This window comes from Balearica regulorum, chromosome 1 (assembly GCF_011004875.1).
Source record: "Balearica regulorum gibbericeps isolate bBalReg1 chromosome 1, bBalReg1.pri, whole genome shotgun sequence".
Classification (NCBI taxonomy): domain Eukaryota; kingdom Metazoa; phylum Chordata; class Aves; order Gruiformes; family Gruidae; genus Balearica; species Balearica regulorum.
In genome coordinates, this window is record NC_046184.1 from 6,316,122 (window position 1) to 6,333,868 (window position 17,747).

General features: G+C 36.3%; 1 protein-coding gene across 5 annotated transcripts in view; it reads left to right on the plus strand.

Moving 5' to 3' along the window:
* Positions 1-17,747, plus strand: part of CELF2 (CUGBP Elav-like family member 2) — a 568,513-nt gene that overhangs the window by 98,905 nt on the left and 451,861 nt on the right. For all 5 annotated transcript variants that reach the window (XM_075762404.1, XM_075762317.1, XM_075762230.1 and 2 more), the window contains exons 2-3: positions 8,613-8,655; positions 9,418-9,453. In XM_075762404.1, coding sequence (XP_075618519.1) covers positions 8,613-8,655; positions 9,418-9,453 — 79 coding nt within the window. The remainder of the gene's footprint in view (positions 1-8,612; positions 8,656-9,417; positions 9,454-17,747) is intronic.

Sequence of the window (17,747 nt, forward strand, 5' to 3'; positions counted from 1 at the left end):
GAAAATATTTCATCCCCTTAATTCTTAAAAAAAACCCTCTTATTTTTGAGAAGGGACATGTCATTCCTCACCTAAAATTCCTGGCATCATTTCCAACTTCTTTCCTCTTAATAGAAAGATGTTCCAGAACACTACTTCCATATTTTACGTATTTTAAATAATGAATGTCTGCTGAAAGAATGCATGAAAATTATGCTTGGCTTTGGTTACTAGAGAAGTTAACATAAGCTACTTAGATTACTATTAGAAAAATGTTATTCAAATGTTTTTACAAACGTAAGTCCATATTGAGAGCTTGATCATGAATGGCTTTTGTTCTTCAAGTTCTTCTTGACCTGCATAATCCTTTGGTTTAAATTCTTGAGGGAAAATAAAAGCGCATTAAAGAAATCATGCTCTGTATACAAATAATTTTTCAATATTTGCATAACGGAGTAGTATTCCTATTATGCATTGCTTTCTTCTTTCACTGAAATATTTCTTCATATCCAAAAAATACATAGCCTCAAATCACGAAGGTCTAAAGTTTGACAATGTGTTAAAACACTTTCACAGCAGTAATTTAAAATAGGCTGTACCACTTGCTACTTTTTCTGTCAACCAGAAGATTACAAAAGATTTGCAAAGGGGAAAAAATACACCCTGCCTTTTTTGCTGGTCTATGTGTAATTTCCTAACTGCTTTCTACTTTTAAAAAAGAAGGAAGAAAGAAAAGAAAAGAAAAACCAACACGGTAAGAATAAGGGAAATCTCAGAAGGTATCAAAAAAATCCACATTCTACTGAAGAGACAACAAGGAATTCCAAATTTTGAAGAATACTCTGCTACCGAAGCAGCAAAGCCAGACTGAAGACAGGGAAGAGACATTTAGCATGTTCATAGTGGCATGAAAATGCAAACGTAATGCATCCTGCCACTGTGCGGCTCCTTCCATCCTCTAGAGTTTAACCCACATAATACTGTTGATGAATATGCTGCTGTTATTGATGAAGTTAATGGTTCTGGTATTATTAGTTAATCAGTAGAGATTCCCATTTTCAGATATCCTAGTATTCATTCTCATAGATGATTATCCTCAGGAGTATTATAATGGGTTGTAGTCATCAGCTGATGGTAATTATGGAAGAAAAATATTTCAGATGAAAGAGAGATGGAGACTGAGTGGATTGAGCAAGGTCACTGCAGTGATTTGGGGATTACTTTACCAGTCCAATTCCCATCTCATCCCCAAAACATATTCATCTGCATGGTGCAGTCTTCTCTTGAAGACACAAGCTGCAAATACGACTGTGCAACTTTCCCCTTACTGTGGGAGTGTGGTAGTGTACTGCCACCCTCTGCTGGAAGATACATGGACCAAGCAATTTATCCACATCCCCATAGCTATTTAGCATGAACAGTATGAAATGCATCACATTTTCTTGTCAGATATAGGAAAAAATTAAGGAATGTGGAAGGTTAATTTAACATCATGCTTTAAAAAAAAAAAAAAAAAAAAAGGAGGGGGAAGGTTTTGAATCTGTTTGTAATAAATTTTATTACAAGACTAATGTGCACCGAGTACATAAAATTCAGTTCCTACAGCTATAGCAAAGGAAGTAATGGCAAGGAGAATTTTCATGGAATTTGGTCAGGGAGCTTTCATGTTACTAGTTGTGGAGCTGTGGACCTCTAGGGATTCCTTGGTTGCTTCAAACTTTAGAAGCATTATGAAAAGACTCAAACAAGGTTCCAGTTATAACTTTTAGCAACACTTCTAAACCCCGCTAGAAAACAACTGAAGACAGAATGAGACACAAGTTCAGCTACTGTCCTCTCTTTATATGAACCAAGGACTACTTGGTAATATTCAGGATATAAGCCTGAATTTCCTGCTTTGTTACAGTGGAATCAAAGTCTTTTGAGTTATAAAAGCAAGTAAAGGATGTGATGAGATGGGCAGGGATAAAGTATTTAAACAAGATCAAGAGATCAACAACTTTGTTTATATGTTTGTTCTAAAGAGGTGCAATAATGCCCATGTTTTTAAATGCAACTGATGAAACTGAGCACCTCCATTTCTGCTTGTGCACTTTGGTGGTTTAAATGTAGGTAAATGATGTTCAGTCCTCTCTGAGTACCAGACTTTTCCAAAATATTTAAACCCAATACCAACGGGCTGAAAACCTCTAATCCCCTCTGAAAACTTGGGTTTATTTTTCCATCATCACTAATGCGCAGGATGATTTCAGTTTCTAAAAAAAAAAAAAAAAAAATTAAAAAAAAATTGAGCTATTAAGATCAAATTCTGACCATATGGGAGTTACAAGAAGGTCTCAGTGCAGCAATATTCCATCATGTTAATTGATTACTGCAATATGTTGCACATGAGGAGAAGGAAGGAAAAAGAATGTTATGAAGATGTTCCAGCAGGTCCCGTCTTTGAGTAATGCAGATCACTGAGGATTTATTGCCCAAGAATTTACTGCTTTTATTCACATTTGGCTCTGATTTAAGGATCTGATTGAGATTCTTGAAACAAATGGTAGACAAAACCTTGATTGTACTTCAGCTAAGTTCTTTACAAAATGAAGTTAACTATGAAAAATATTTGGCTTATGTGGGACAAACAGATCTTTGCACCTAGCAGTCCATAACTGTTGTATGGACTTAAATGGTAGCCTGCTATGATAGTTTCATGGTCTATGTGTGACGACCTAAGATTTTTTCCCACTGGTAATGATTAGAACTTGGATTTCTATTAGGTAAGCAAAAATAGAAAGCATTAATTTGCATAATCACCTAATTGTAAAGTATTGTTCATATTTATTTCTAATCCAGGCTGCATTCATTATTAGTTCTGTCCAAAAATGCCTTCATTCTTTGTGTTTGAACCTTAGCTGTATGCAGCAAAACAACAAAATGGAGGCAACTATAGTGTAAGCAAGGGAAAAATCATGACGGTTTGGGAGTGAAAGTGTAGCACCAGGGGAAAGTTGAATTAACATTAAAGCTCAGTATTTCATTGTCTTCACTAATAATTTGGAATTTAAAATCAATTCAAATTATTAACACGAGAAAGGTTTCAATAAAATCATGGTGGACTGGACTTATGAGCCATCTGTGCCATATACTGAAGCTTAACTGCATTACCGTGGTCAAAGTACTGAATTAAAGGGAGTCAGGAGGGGGACAAGGGAGGAGAGACAAGAGGTATAGCCTCTAAAACCGCTATAAATCTAACCTCCCTCCTTCCTACTGCCATCATTAGATTCCTACTCTGCCACTGAATAGTCTCAGGTAGGGCTTTAGCATTTGACAAATGAAGGCAATTTGAGGATTTTATGCTTGTGGATACATTGTAGGACTTACTGTGTGACTTAAAAGCATTTTTCTTGTAAATCAAATATTACCTTGGAAAATAACAATACTGGCAAATGAAACCAGTGAGGTGCCACTCAAGACTACAGTCCTGCTTTAATCATGTTGCTCTTTGAGAATGTAAAGCTTTTAATCATGCCAGGCTGCCACGTTTTGGGTTAAAATTCATGGGAATTTACAGATATTATTTTGGCCACTGGAGAGCTCACTTATTAATACAACAGGACTCTACTGAAGTAATGGAAAATTTTTGCATTATTATTTTTTGAATGCACTACAATGACTGCAAAGTTCAAACCTACCTGAGTTCAAACATGACAAAGTTAATGGAAAATAAGCTTAATTTGCAATGATTTTGCCTCTTTTGTTCTTCTGTATTTTGTCTGTGCCATGCATCAGCAACAGATTCAGTGTAAAACCAGCATATTTTGATTGCGTCATATCTTCATAGCAATAGCCTGTGTTGACTTTTGCATTAGTGCTCTAACCTTGAATTAATAAATATAAAAATGAATTCTTACACCTATGCTGTTTTCAGTATCCAATCAAGGTCAATGTGGTCTTACGATAGGACACAGGCCACCAATTAACTGTTTAGAGTTACATTCAATAAGGCACTTGTTAATCTTTCAGATGAATTATCAAACAACCACCCATGAGATATCAGTCCAAAATATAAACCCAACACCATTAGAAACTAGTCTTGTGGTGGTTTTTGCCTCCTAGCTTTAAGGGCAAAACTTGTTTGGCAGCAAACATCAAGGGCAAGTTCTCTTTCCCTCCCCTTTTCTGCATCTATGCAGTTCTATAGCATCGAGAAGGTTCAGAAACCGATAGGGGTGGACAATGTATATAGCATACCATTATAGATACATAACCAAACAAAATCAGAAAATGGTACCAACTAGTTACTAGTGCAGATAAACACTGGAAAGACATCCTTTAGTTTTATGAGCATGTAAGTCTGATTTTATAGAATACACTGCATGAAAGTCTAAGCCTTTTGAATATTTCTTCAGCAGTAATATTCCTCCTGTGGACAAATCTTTTAAACACCTTATGCAACCATCACTTCATGCAAATCAGATTTTCAGATGTGCCGTGTGAGAACACATGCATTAGATCCAAATCCCCCAGAATGCCAGGGATAAATGTATGCTGCCGAGTCATGGGAAGATCTGAACAGTTTTTAAAAAGCAGTCTTTCTAGAATGTAGATTCATTTCTTCATAACACCATTTTCCAGACAGATTTATTTCTGAGTATCAAGTTTTGAGTTCATCTTAGTTTGTATTTCCGAACCTAAGACTGTCAGCCAGATATTTGAAAAGCCATCTATTTCTCAGACATTTAAACTAACCTATTCATGGATATGCATGGCTTGTAAACCTACTTCTGTATACCAATCTTAATGAGATTTTGCTCTTCAGCCTTCTAGTTACGGGCAAAACAATCTGGTTTTCTGACTTCAGTGTGTATGCTTCGAATGTGAAATAGACTTGCACGTTTCTGTCTCTCACATTTGTATCTGGGTGACAATTTACATTATGCACAGAGAAACACAGTTTTAAATCAGTAATAAAAACACTTTAATGTCACTTAATTGTCTGGATTTCGTCTGTTTTCGGTTGTGTGTAAGCATAGAAAATTTACTGAAGTGTTGGTCTAGAAAACAGTTCTCAAAAACATCCTATGTAACTGTTAACAGCAATCGTTAATTAACCAAATTCAATTAGTTAACTTTAAAGGATTGTATCACCATAATTCTAGTCATTTAACCTTTAACAGCTATGAATTATTAGCACTATGAAGTTGCTTATGTATAGTCTGAGAACTCATCTTCAGACTCCCTAGGTGCTTGCTATGGACGTGCTTACACGACTGCCAGTGCCTGAGCAGCTGCACTCAGCTGACATACCTCTTGCCAGCTGACCCAAGTTATCTGATCTTCTGCATGCTCCATTCTTATCCCATTTGTAAAACTAGGCAAATAGTCTTAAATCACCGCCGCGTTAGCTTAAAACATTTTAATTTGCATTTACAAGGGATGACGAATGCACTTAGAGTCACATTCAGTAGGAGTTTATCGAAGAACCATCATTTACAGTGAGCAAAAGCATGTGAGCACTGGACTAGATGACTTCCAGAGATTCCTTCCATCCTAATTATTTTCTCTGAGATTATATGAGTTATGTAATTTAGTGACAAAAATACATCAAAGATTTGCAAACAGTGTACTCTGATAGCCAAGAAAAGTAACCAGAATATCTCAGTTGGAGTAATCATCACTATGTTAATATTATCATACATCTTATGTAAAGGAACTTATTTGACAGAAAAGGGATTTCAATCACTGATGAAAAAGGTGCCTACAAAAAAGGGTTATATTAGAATATCTATAGCCCAGACTAGCTGACCAGGTATGTCCCTGAACTGCATATGCATTTTAGTGCTGCCAAATAGTCTCTTAAAGCTTACCTGGAACAAGAATAAATTGTTGAGGAAGGAGATGTAGGAAGGGAAATAAAACTCACTGGTAAGGTAGAGACTATAGGGAGGTAGGTTATAGCCCCAAGCTCCTGATTTGTTATTGGACGATATATATTTTATAATGACATGATGCTTTTTCTTCATAGACTGGTGGCCTCATCCAGTTCTGACGAAAGCCTGACTCTATAACTATGAAGGCTGAGCCAACCCCAGGAATTTTCCCATCGCAAACAGACTGGGAAGGCTAAAACAGACAAATTGGGAAGTCAGATGGCTCAGAGGACTTAGTCCCAGATCTGTAACGCTTCCTCATCTCATGTTCATTGAGAATTACAAATACACGTGCTCTACAAAGTTAAGCCAAATTAAAATGGTTTTATTATTGATTTAAAAGATTCAAAAACTTCAGAATCACATGCAGAACATTCACAGTGTGAGTCACAAATTGAATTCATTTTTTTAAAAGAAAAGTCTCCATTCAGGAAAAAAAAAAATCAATTTTTTGAATGTAGTAGGCAAGCAGGTCAATTTGTTCAAGGAAACTTCAGAGCCCCGTATTGTCTGGGTTTAAAAAAAAAATTTCACTTAATTTGAAAATTTTAAATAATGTAAATTATGCTTTCATCTGATTTCCAATGTGAGTCTGTCAAAGACTTGGATTGCACCAAAGTAATCAGTTCACAGTTGTTCTGTGGGGTTTTTATTTAGCTTGTTTAACCTCCATTATGTGGGTATTGAAGAGCCCATTTGACAGTCTGGTTGTGTGTAGGCAGGCAATGAAGAGGATGGATCTTGCATTAGGTGGCAGGACACAGCAGACAGAGGAGACAAATGAGAAAGGTCAGAAATGGATATTCATGAAGTGAACAGCCAGTAGGAGAGGAAAAAGGACTCTTTTGGTTCATGGCTCCTTAATTTATAAAGGAGGAAACAAGTCAAAGGCACCACACCAGAAGAAGCTTACCATCTCACTTCTTAGTAGTTTATGTGGGATGAGTAGGAATTGCCTTACATTCCTAAAACAAACCTGTGTTTTAGCTGAACACCTACTGTGATGGTTAGGTGTATTGTACAGAAGTGGCCTCTGGACCAAACCTGGATGGAACTTGAGCAGTAGGGATAGAAGATGAGGAACACCAATAGAGAGTTAGCTTCACAGGATTAACTTGTTACAAGGTCATGATCCTAGATAAAAATCAAACTACTAAAATCAAAGGGAATAAGCTGCTTGAGAACTTTAATGTGGGCATATTTGATTTCATTTTGAGTCTTTCAAGCCACAACAATGCGTACCCAGACACCAAAAAAACCCACAAAAAACCCACAAAAAACCCCCACCAGTCTACAAAACATTATATGCGAATAATTTTGAGGTTAATATTACCTACTCACTAATAAAATCCTTGGTACTTCCACCCTTGTTTTTAGCATTTTCAGAAACAGAAAAAATCCAAACATTTGTGAAACTGGTCACGGTTTACCTTTTCTACTTCTTGGGGCTTCCTATCACCAACTGTTAGCTGAAGATTTTCATTTTCATTTTTTGACTGCATGTTCAAGTAGGATTTGCTCTCCCAAGCGTCCTGAATAAGAAACCTGAAGCTTATGACTGGGGCAGCCCGAGAGACTCTACATTGCCATCAAACTTCTTTCTCATATGATATGAAGCTGGAGAGCAAGTACAACGTTACTTTGTATTTAGGTTAACAAAAGGAAATAATCTGGTTTAAATATTTTGTATTGACTGGACAACAGTGATTTTCTGTGTCGTTCCCATCCAAATACTTTTCATTCCCTACCTTATGGAGGTAATAATCCTTCTAAGTAGCCATTGGCTCAGGTTTAATCAAAACAGCATTTCTCAGGTGGGATAATATCATTTTCTGCAATGAGACACCGACCCAGGCACCATGGGGATAGTAATAGTACATACTACTCCGTATACCAATAATTTCCTTTCCATGCAGCTTGGACGGGCAAGGTCTGCTTAGTACCTGGGTTATAGCTACGGTCCTCAGTAGTTACGTACACACTAGTGACCAAAAGAAATAAAATTCAGTCTGGTCATTTTATAATGCCTTTTCGAGTCTCATGGTATCGGTAGCACGTTAAACTTTTGCTTTCTAAATTGAGAATAGACACATTGAGTGTGTATTAAGAAACTGCCTAATGTTTTTGTCTTGTTCATGTATAAGCCTGATTTTGAGCATGCAAATAGGCCTTTTGAAGTTGCAGAGAATTTGCATGTGACACTATACATACGCTCTAGCGATGTGCGTTATCGAACTGTTAATGATTTTTGTCCTGACCATTTTTAATGCCCATTCTAGCACCTGTCATGCATGAAATTCCTCTTACTGACACACTTACATGGATAATCTGGCATTTAACTCCTATAGTTGCTGAGTCAGGTGCATTTTGCTTTCATCTTTATTCTAAGATAATACAGTGTTCAGTGATCGCTTTATCAATCTCCCTGCACTAAATTTGAGTATACTCACTGAATAAACCGCACTATAAACAACCTGTTTGGTACAAAGATAAGAACTGGATCCTTTTAATCCCAAATTGTTATTACTTCAGGCCCCAAACATGTAATTTAAGGGTCAAAGCCTGAATTTCTATCATAAATGCAATTCAATAACAAGGAAAACCTGAATGATTTTCAGATCAATAAAATCAGGTTAAATCAATGTAAACCTATAACCATTCCTCTCACATCATTTAGTATATTTAATTTCATTTTGTATTTTTCTTTGTTAGGTCTACAAATAGAAGGAGCTCAAGGTGTTAATCAGCTGAACAGGTAAGGGTCAAGTTTTCCATAGGACTTCAGAATTTCATATTCATTATTCTATTTTCCTACTCTCTACAATATAAGATTATAATAAATTTATCATATAAGATTATAGTTTAGTTATCAGATCTTGTTTCCAGTTTCTATTTCTTATTTACACTAATTTTGCACATTTTTTTCTGTGTGTTTTATTGTCTTTTAGGCAATTTTCATATTTCCTGTCAGTTATTTCTCATGTGTTTAATATGTGTTGTTTTCCTTGTTTTAGCTAAAAACAATAACAAAACCAAAACCAATCAGGATTATCAATAAAATATTAGTTAATTGGTAAAAAAACAAAACAAAACAAAAAAAAAAGCCACCCAACCGTTGTTTGATGTTAATTGAAATGTTGGGAAGCAGTAAAATAGTGAAATATATGGGACAGATCAGCTGTATAAACATCAGAAGTATATTGCCCAGAGTTTTGAACACAATTGCTGCATTCTCTCTCCCTCACTTAAATATACGCAGATGCGTGCAACAAGATAATGTGTGAGATTTTAATATAGTCTACCTGTGAATATGCAAAGTTTATCAATAGAATTTAATCAATAACTGAAATGGAACTGTGGACTCCCAATCTATGGTTAGATTATACTTTTTCTTTCTATAATAAAGATTTAATTACTGTTTACAAGGGCTGAAAAGCTAGAAGAAAAAGAGCAGCTATTGTAAATATTTACTTGACCATCATTTAGCAAATACATAAATCTTTTCTTCTTTCCTTAGATATTCAGCTCTTTTCAACAGAATAACAAGGAGTAGGTAAGTTACAATGATAAATTATTGTTTCCAGTTTCATATTCTGTTTATAGCCTTTTCATTCATTAGAGTTTTTAATTTGTTTTGGGTTTGCTGGTTTTCACTCTCCCATGTATTTTTTAAGAAATAATTTATTACAATTCATATTTCTTTCTTTTCAAAATTATAATCCAATTACTTTCTCAGTAAACAAGAATTCCTCCTTTTTATGTGAAATGAACTACCAGCAAAAGTGGTTTCTGATTAGACAAGCTAATTTTGAAAGGACAGATAGAATCAAGCAATGAACTGGATAAAAATAATAATGGAGCGTACCTTGTTAGATAACAAATGGAACAGACTTTGGAGACAATTAATGCAGGAGATACTTAATGCTGAGCTATGTTAAACAAGCTTTGTCTTATTTATTTGCTGCTATAAATCATAGTTCATTACCTTAAATAATGTACTATAACCACCTAGCTAGCACCACGTTTCTGTAAAGACATGCCACTGTAATTCTCTTTGTTCTTTCCTGCTTTACATGGAAACCCCAGCACCCTTTGCAGAAGGATGTGTGTGTATATAGATAGATATGTATGTATGTACGTATATATGTATATACGTGTGTGTGTGTATAAGTAGATAGATAGATTGATTTATCGATTGATTGATCCAATAAGAGAAAATGGTCTAACAGCATTCAGGATGAATATTGCAGGAAATTGGTTGGCAACTTCATCCAAGGGATAAACATGATTTATTTCACATTGGGTTTCCGAACAACTAAATTACAGACTGTGGGCTGTTACTTGCTGGGCTTGGTTGTGTTTCAAGTCTTACTCTAAAGTAGCATATTTTATTGGGCTGTTGGAAAAATTGTATCAGAGTCAGGTGGATGAGGGATAATTATTCCTGCATTCTTTACTGCATATATTGAAGTTCCGTTTTTAAGATGCAGCATAAATAAGGATTTTTTTGGAGTGAAAACCTGGAGTTGTAGACTTTTGAGAGAAAAAAATGCCTATTAGTCTTATCCTCTCATGTTCTGGAAATGAGCATATGTGTACCTATTTCTAAAGAAAGAATCAAGTTAGTATTAAAAATGTCCCTGGCCCATATTTTTTACTAGCCCCCTCCAATGGAAACAATCTTCCAAGGCCAAACTTTGTCAGACCTCCAGAGGTCAAGGATAAACAATATCAGGTTTAGGACTCTAAAAATGCATACAATATAATCAAAATGAAATTTCAGATATATGATCCTGACTCTGTCTGTTCAGCTTTTTATTCAACAGTTAAGCAGCTGGCAATTTAGTTGGGAAAGATAACATGTAGGCACATATCCCTGTACTGCGTGTCTGATGTTTTTTGCTTTATCTGAAGCTAAAGAAATTTTACGTAAGACCTCTTTGTCTCACCTTTAAGAAATAGAAATAAATTTTCTTTATCTTCCCTTAGCAGTATTACTTCCTGGGCAATTTTCAAGACTGCTTTCAAACAGTAGAGAAACACTATGTGCAACTATTAAGAAATCAGAGTTTGACATAATTCTCTGACTGTATATTGTATGATTGTATTTTGTATCAAACAGCAAAATTTTCTGCTGTGAAAGATTCACTTATATTACTATTTTTTCATCAGCTGCCTTCAACTAGAAGGTTGCTGAAACAAGCACACGATGCACAGTGGTTTAAAAAGGAACTGGACAAGGTTATAGGGAGTCAAGATGCATTTCCTCAGCAACACCCAACTATGAAGGGTATAGGAAATGCTTCATTTTGTCTGGAAAGACAAGGAACTGAGTGTTGAACTTTCTCGTAAGATTTTGGGAACAAATGACACCAAGGAGTCAATGCAGGACTTCAGGAGCCCATCCAGGCACCATGGTCGGTTAAGGATATTGTCCTCCAGGCTACCTATAGTCCCAGTCCCCATGTTTGCTGTCAAATTGCTCCATCTTCTTTCTGTGGCTTTATCTCATTAACAGAAACTGTGCTGCTTTCTCTTTTATGATCTGTGAATGTCTCAGAGTCATATGGAAAAAAACCACTATAAAAAACTTTCAACAGTTTCACAAGGAGGATTCAGTCCTCTCAGCACCTTTACAGGTTCTTTTTCTCTTCCATGAAACAAAGAAAAATGGAAACAGAATCCTCATCCAAGTAGCTACTCTTGGTTTTGGGTAGCCAGGTTCTTCCTTACAATGAGGAACCTCTGTAGAAGAGTGGGCTTGGACAGAGATGTGTCAGGCACTATGCCTGTATCCTCCACTTAAGTCAATCCTACCATCTCAAGTCTGAGGAATAGCTCTTTACAGTTGAGTTGGAATAGCATGTGATCACTTATAAATATGAGTAAGCAATGTTCCCGCACTAGCATAGTATCCAACTCAAGCCTAAGAAAGAGACACCAAAAAGACTTTATTTTAAAAGTCTAATGGTTTTTAAAGACATGAATAGAAAGGTAGCAAATATCACCAGTACCATAAACAGCCAACCTCTAATCTTGAAGAGGGGAAGGGAATCACAGGTCTTTATCCCTTTCTAACAAATATTGTAGATACAATTTTTTTTTTTTTTTTTTTTTTTTTTTTAAACAAAGGACTGCAATCCCTGTTGGAGACTCATATGCTGTGACAGTATTCAGAATAAACTATTCTCCCGTGCTGTCACAAATTGTGTGAAACCAATCCTTCTACTTTTATTGGTGCTACAAACTTCAGTTTTCACATAATTTCTTAATATTAAGAATATCAATAGCTTTATTTTATTTTTCAGCAATCAGGCAAGTGATCATGTGTTTGTTAATTTTTCTCAGTGATTGGTAACCTGTTTCTAAGCACTACCTACACTAAAACTTTTTTATTTACTTCCAGACACTTCCCCTTATTCACTTCCTGTCAAAGATTATACCAACAAATCCCTCTTCTCTCTCATGTCTGTATCTGGAAACCATCTCTAACTGCCTTCTCTCCCTTACTCAGCCAAATTGCACTTTAATACTCATCCAGTCAAACAACTTCATGGTTTCAACATCTGAAATCTCTTTCTGTTTTTTTGTGTCCTTGTCCCATCACCAAGTCCAGTGCTTCCAACTGTCTGTTACTCATGCTATACTGCATGTCTAGAGCTACAGCCACTCTCTTTTATCTACTTGTTCCTTCCTCTACTACATCAGCCTCCCTTTTGTCATGGCTTTCTGGACATACGCTGCCAGAAGATTACAAAATGTGCAAGGCTATGCTGGGAGGTAGAGCCAAGCCCAGAATATAAACCTCCAGCACCGCATCAAAGTGCATGAGACTGGGTTTGTAATATGTGTGATGTCAGGATTGTTGGGTATTGTTATATAGCATCACCATTCTTTGCTTTTGAACCCTTGCCTAATTTTGTAACATTTCTCATCTCCTCTATCTCAATTTTCCTTTAAGACTTTGTGATTTCCTCTTGAGAGCTCCTTACTTACAAGAAAATTCTTGCCAGGTTTATTATGTTTCTGGCCTTGTGATTTCTCTTAGAGTACCCACTCCTATCCTGTCACTATCCTACTTACTAATTGAGCTTAATTTTACATAGCTTAGAGTCCTTCTGCATTTCAGAAGTCCTTAAAATATCAGACAACCACTTTGTCAGAGAACCACTCACAAATGCCGTTACAATTGAGTGCTGCAAGTGTTAGTAAATATGACTGAATCTCATCTGCCCGTTCCTGTTCACGCTCGTTATATACGTATTCAGTAAAGAAGAAAAGTGAAAGATTAAATAGTCATCTAGGTTTGTGGAAACATAGGTTTCATTCAAGATAGTCATTGCATAATTCTGTGTGTTTTATTTGTAAGTTGTATTTTCATTTGTTATGGGACATGTTGCCAGGAAAAAGACTTTTGCCTTCCCATGCCCGAATCAGACCCGCTGGGCAGTTCATACTCCAGTCAAATGTGACACAATTAAGTAGTTGGTGTAATATTGGAGTTTTTGTTGGTGTTTTTTGTTTGGTTGGGTTTTTTTTGGTTTTTTTTTTTTTTGCCTAGGCTTATGTGTAGGCCAGGGTTTCATGCTGCCACAGAGCAAAAGATTTAACACATAGGGAGATTGTCCTTTAAGTTTCAGCTGTCTTAGGACCCATGCAATGAAGAACATGGGAAGGGATAGAGACAAGCCTTGGAGCACAGATTGAATCCCTCCCATGGAAACAGAAAAGGTGACGTGTTGCGGTTTTATCCTGAATGGGTAGGAGAGGTAAGGGTGGAAAGACATCTGAGTGCAGGAAATATGGTGATGGGAGAGTAAGAACCATCCTGAGGAGGAGAAAAAGTGCCAGGGGCAGGTTGTCACAGGAACCAGCTGTGATTTCAAACACTTACTGAATCAAACCTCCTCCAGCACAGCCTTGTGACGGAGCCTGGAGACCAGGGAGGTCTGTGAGGAATGATGGTGAATGATCTAGCCAGAAGACAATGAGGATTTCAAGGCTCGTCTGTATTTCATCAGAAAGTTGAGCAAAATCAGCACATTTCCTGGGAAATAGTTCTGTATTGATGAACCAGCATTTTCTGTAAGAAGACAAATATTCTGTTGACAGTTTTGACCAGCTCTATTTTCAGCATCAAGGGATCTTGTGCTACTTCTCTCTGTCATATCCACTCTGGTCCTTGATGCAGGAATTGTCATCTTTAGTTATATTTGCACGTTGCCTGCAACACTGGCTGGAGGCCTTAGACTACAAGCACAAACAGGCATAGAAATCAAGAGATGTAAGGTGCTTTCATTTCCATGCCTATCTAATCGATGGCCCCCTTAACTAATGCTGCCAGAAATTGATACTGTCACATCACAGATCAGCCCCAAACAAGTGAACCATATGCAACATTCCAGATTATTTTTGGTGTTGCTGGCATAGAAATATACTACAGCAAAACCTCAACTCACTAAATGTGGATAGTTTGTACCCAAGCAAAGTATGATCACAAGTGGTGACACTGCTCTCCTCTCTTTTGTGGTGAAGCTGATTTAAATTTAAGTTTAATTCACTCTTTTTAATTTATTTCTCCTTTTAATTTCCTCTTTTCATATAGGTGAAATTATGGTCTTATGAAGCTGACATTAAATGATCAAACAATATTGAACAACTTAATGAAAATCTTAAGCAAAAGTCATTGTGAATTAGGTATTTGCTGAACTGACAACACAAGCCTTTGTAAACCTGATATTGTTCTTATGTAAACTCATGAATGGAGACTTTCTCAAATAAATTACTTAATAACATCAGAGAGTCATTGGCTGTGTAAATATATCCCAGGGGCGCATACTAAGATTCCTGAATTTAAATGTTCAATAGAACTTCCTATTTGTCACCTTTACTAACGAGTTTTTCCTTATGAAATCATTATTAGCATGAAAAAGTTAAATTTTGTATCTAATTTCTTGAATTAATGCTGTTTGAAGACCCTAAGGGTTTGAAAGTTCCTTCACTGGAATTCATCATTTACATAATTTTCATAGCCCCAACCCTTTGCTCTCAACTATGAATGCACATTGTGATTTGTTTTATGCGTTAAGGCAACAACTTCTATTTTTCTCTACACAAAACAATTAACAGAAGAATAACAGGTAATAAACATTTTTAATCTTTAATGTTACATTAACAGTGAAGTGCCATATTTCATGCTTTCGCAACAACACTGCCTGCTGAATGATGCCTTTCTGATTCCTCACTATGAAGATATTTGATTAGAAATGGAAAAACAATTGAGTTATTTGAGATCAGTGGAGCTTTCCATCATTTCCTGCTTGAGATACTTGCGAGTGCGCAGCAGCATGGCCAGAATTTAAGCAGACTAGATGGTATTTTCTCAACTCTACATTATCATAGTTCAGCCATGATCTATGAATGAGGACTTGATTTATTTCTTTTTGTTGTTAATATAGCTTATTAGATAGGAATTCTATTCTTTTCATAAGTCCAGACTTTGGACAGCAATGCAACACAGCTTTTGACCAAAACATCTCTTGATGTTAACCTCTCCTCTGCCTACTGTTACTAACAATAATTTTTATTACTGCAGGTCTTTGTGAATTTAATGTCATGGACATTTGGTAGGCATAAGACAAAGACCAAATGTGCAAAACACTATCAAATTAGTGGCAAAGATAGGCCTAATATCTGGGTGCTTTAGGTTTACCATAACAACCACAAAGGAAACATGTCACTTCAGACAGTATTTTGAACCAAAACCCCTGAACTTAGCTCTGTGTTGAAGCTAAACTTGTTTGACAAAACCTGCTTCCATCCAGTAGTTTGCTACAGAATACAAATCAATTTTACACAGTAGATACATCCCCTGTTCCCTAATTAAACAATGTGCATGATATTATTATTATTATTATTATTATTATTATTATTATTCCTGACTGTCTACAGTGAAAAGACTAAGGCAAATGATGCAATCTATTTTGTGGCAAATTTTTGATTAGGATTCAATGTCAGATGAAGATTCTGCTTTAAGGTATACATTTTCCATCCAGTTACAGGTATCTAAAAAGCTGTTGCACCTACATAGATACAGTGACTCTACTTACTGCCTCTCCCCTGACTGTGATGGGAATTTACACACCTGATGGAATTACTTCTATATTTTTGCCATTTAAAGTCTAAATCTGGAGCCAAATGTGACCCTTTCAGTTTGATTCATTTGCCCATACATTCATGTCTAGTACTATTTGAGAAGCTTAGTGTCATGTTCTGATACAATAAAAGAATTAACGCCACCTTCTTACACCAGCCCATGGAAGTAGTTTATCCTATCTCAATTCAAAATGGAGAAGCAGCGTTACAAAGTTTAAACCATACACAATTTAGCTTGCATTGCTAAATGCAATGCAGTACAGTAAATACTGATGGGGTTTTTCAGCCAGCCTATTGTGCCTCAGATTTCCTCCAGTCTTTTTCAAAGTTTCTTTAAATCCAATCTTGTTTTGCTGTAGAATATAAAAACACATATCCATGTGTTTTCTCTCTAGTGACAAAATGTCTAGAAAGAGCTTCTAGGTGCTTTATCTAGATTCCTATTATTTTCCAACAGAAGCTTCAAGTGTCATGTTACATGTTACTGTTGCTGCTATTCCCACCCAGGGACAGTAGCAATGAGTCTCAGGGATGGAAAAAGAGATGAACCACCTTGAAAATATTGTTAACAATGAAATCCAGATGTTACAATTTTTGGTGATCAGTGCTTGATGTAGAAAAGGGCTTAAATCAAATCCTGAAATAGAATGAACTGAATGAAACCCTGTAAGTTCTTGCAAACCTTGTCCCACATTTTCTCCCTATACAAATCACTTTCCTTGACATAATGGAGGAAATCCAGTATGTATGATCAACTGTGTACAGTTTTAATTTTCCTACAAATTGTGTTAGTTATTTGACAATATGTGAAACTGTAGGAATTAGCCTTACCGAAGTTATTCATTTTGGACTCCAAACAACCAACCTCAGAACAGCTTGTTGAAAGGCCTGGCACTTAGTTACAATGAAATCCAATGATGACTTGCAATGTGCATGTCAAAATGAGGTCAGCCATTTGAGGCTGCTCGCCACCAACCTTCCCTTTCCACAAGCCAAATCACTGTGTAGAGGCTCGTAGAGGCTTGGTATTACCATAATAATTACCGACATGTTGTCCAGGTTAAAATGTGGTTTTGCTATTGATCCAAACATACACTAAGCCAATGGAAAACTTTATCAAGGAGTGCTATGCTGCTCTCAGATGCCCAAATTCAACAGGGTCAGAATTTTTGAAGGATTTTGAGCCATTTGCTATGTCCTAACTCATTACACTGTAAATGCTGGTTTATAAAATATAAGACATTAAAGGTATCCAGATGTTTGGGTTTGGGGTTTTTTTTCTTGCTTTTGCATGGCTATTTCCAATAGCCAAACCACCAAAACAGAACTTACCAAAGATTCCCACTGATTTCTCTGGGCTCTGGATGCAGCCATCGCAAAACCCGCACTTGACATCTGTCGCCCTGCTGAGATTCCAGCCAATGTTCTCACCCTGCTCTTCAGATACGATTGTTTGTCTCTGATCTGCAGTATAAGACAACAGGCACAAGATGAAAAAAAGTACTTAGGTCAAATTAAAAGATCTAACTCAAATATTCATGCCATAGGAAGGTTTGACTGGTTATAAATAAAAACTATCTGGACTGATTTTAGGATTTTAAGAAAATACATTGTTGCGCTGTAAACCAAAGCTATAAAAAATATGACTAATGGTACCAGGACAATGGTAGCTACATATTCCCATCTGTTAAT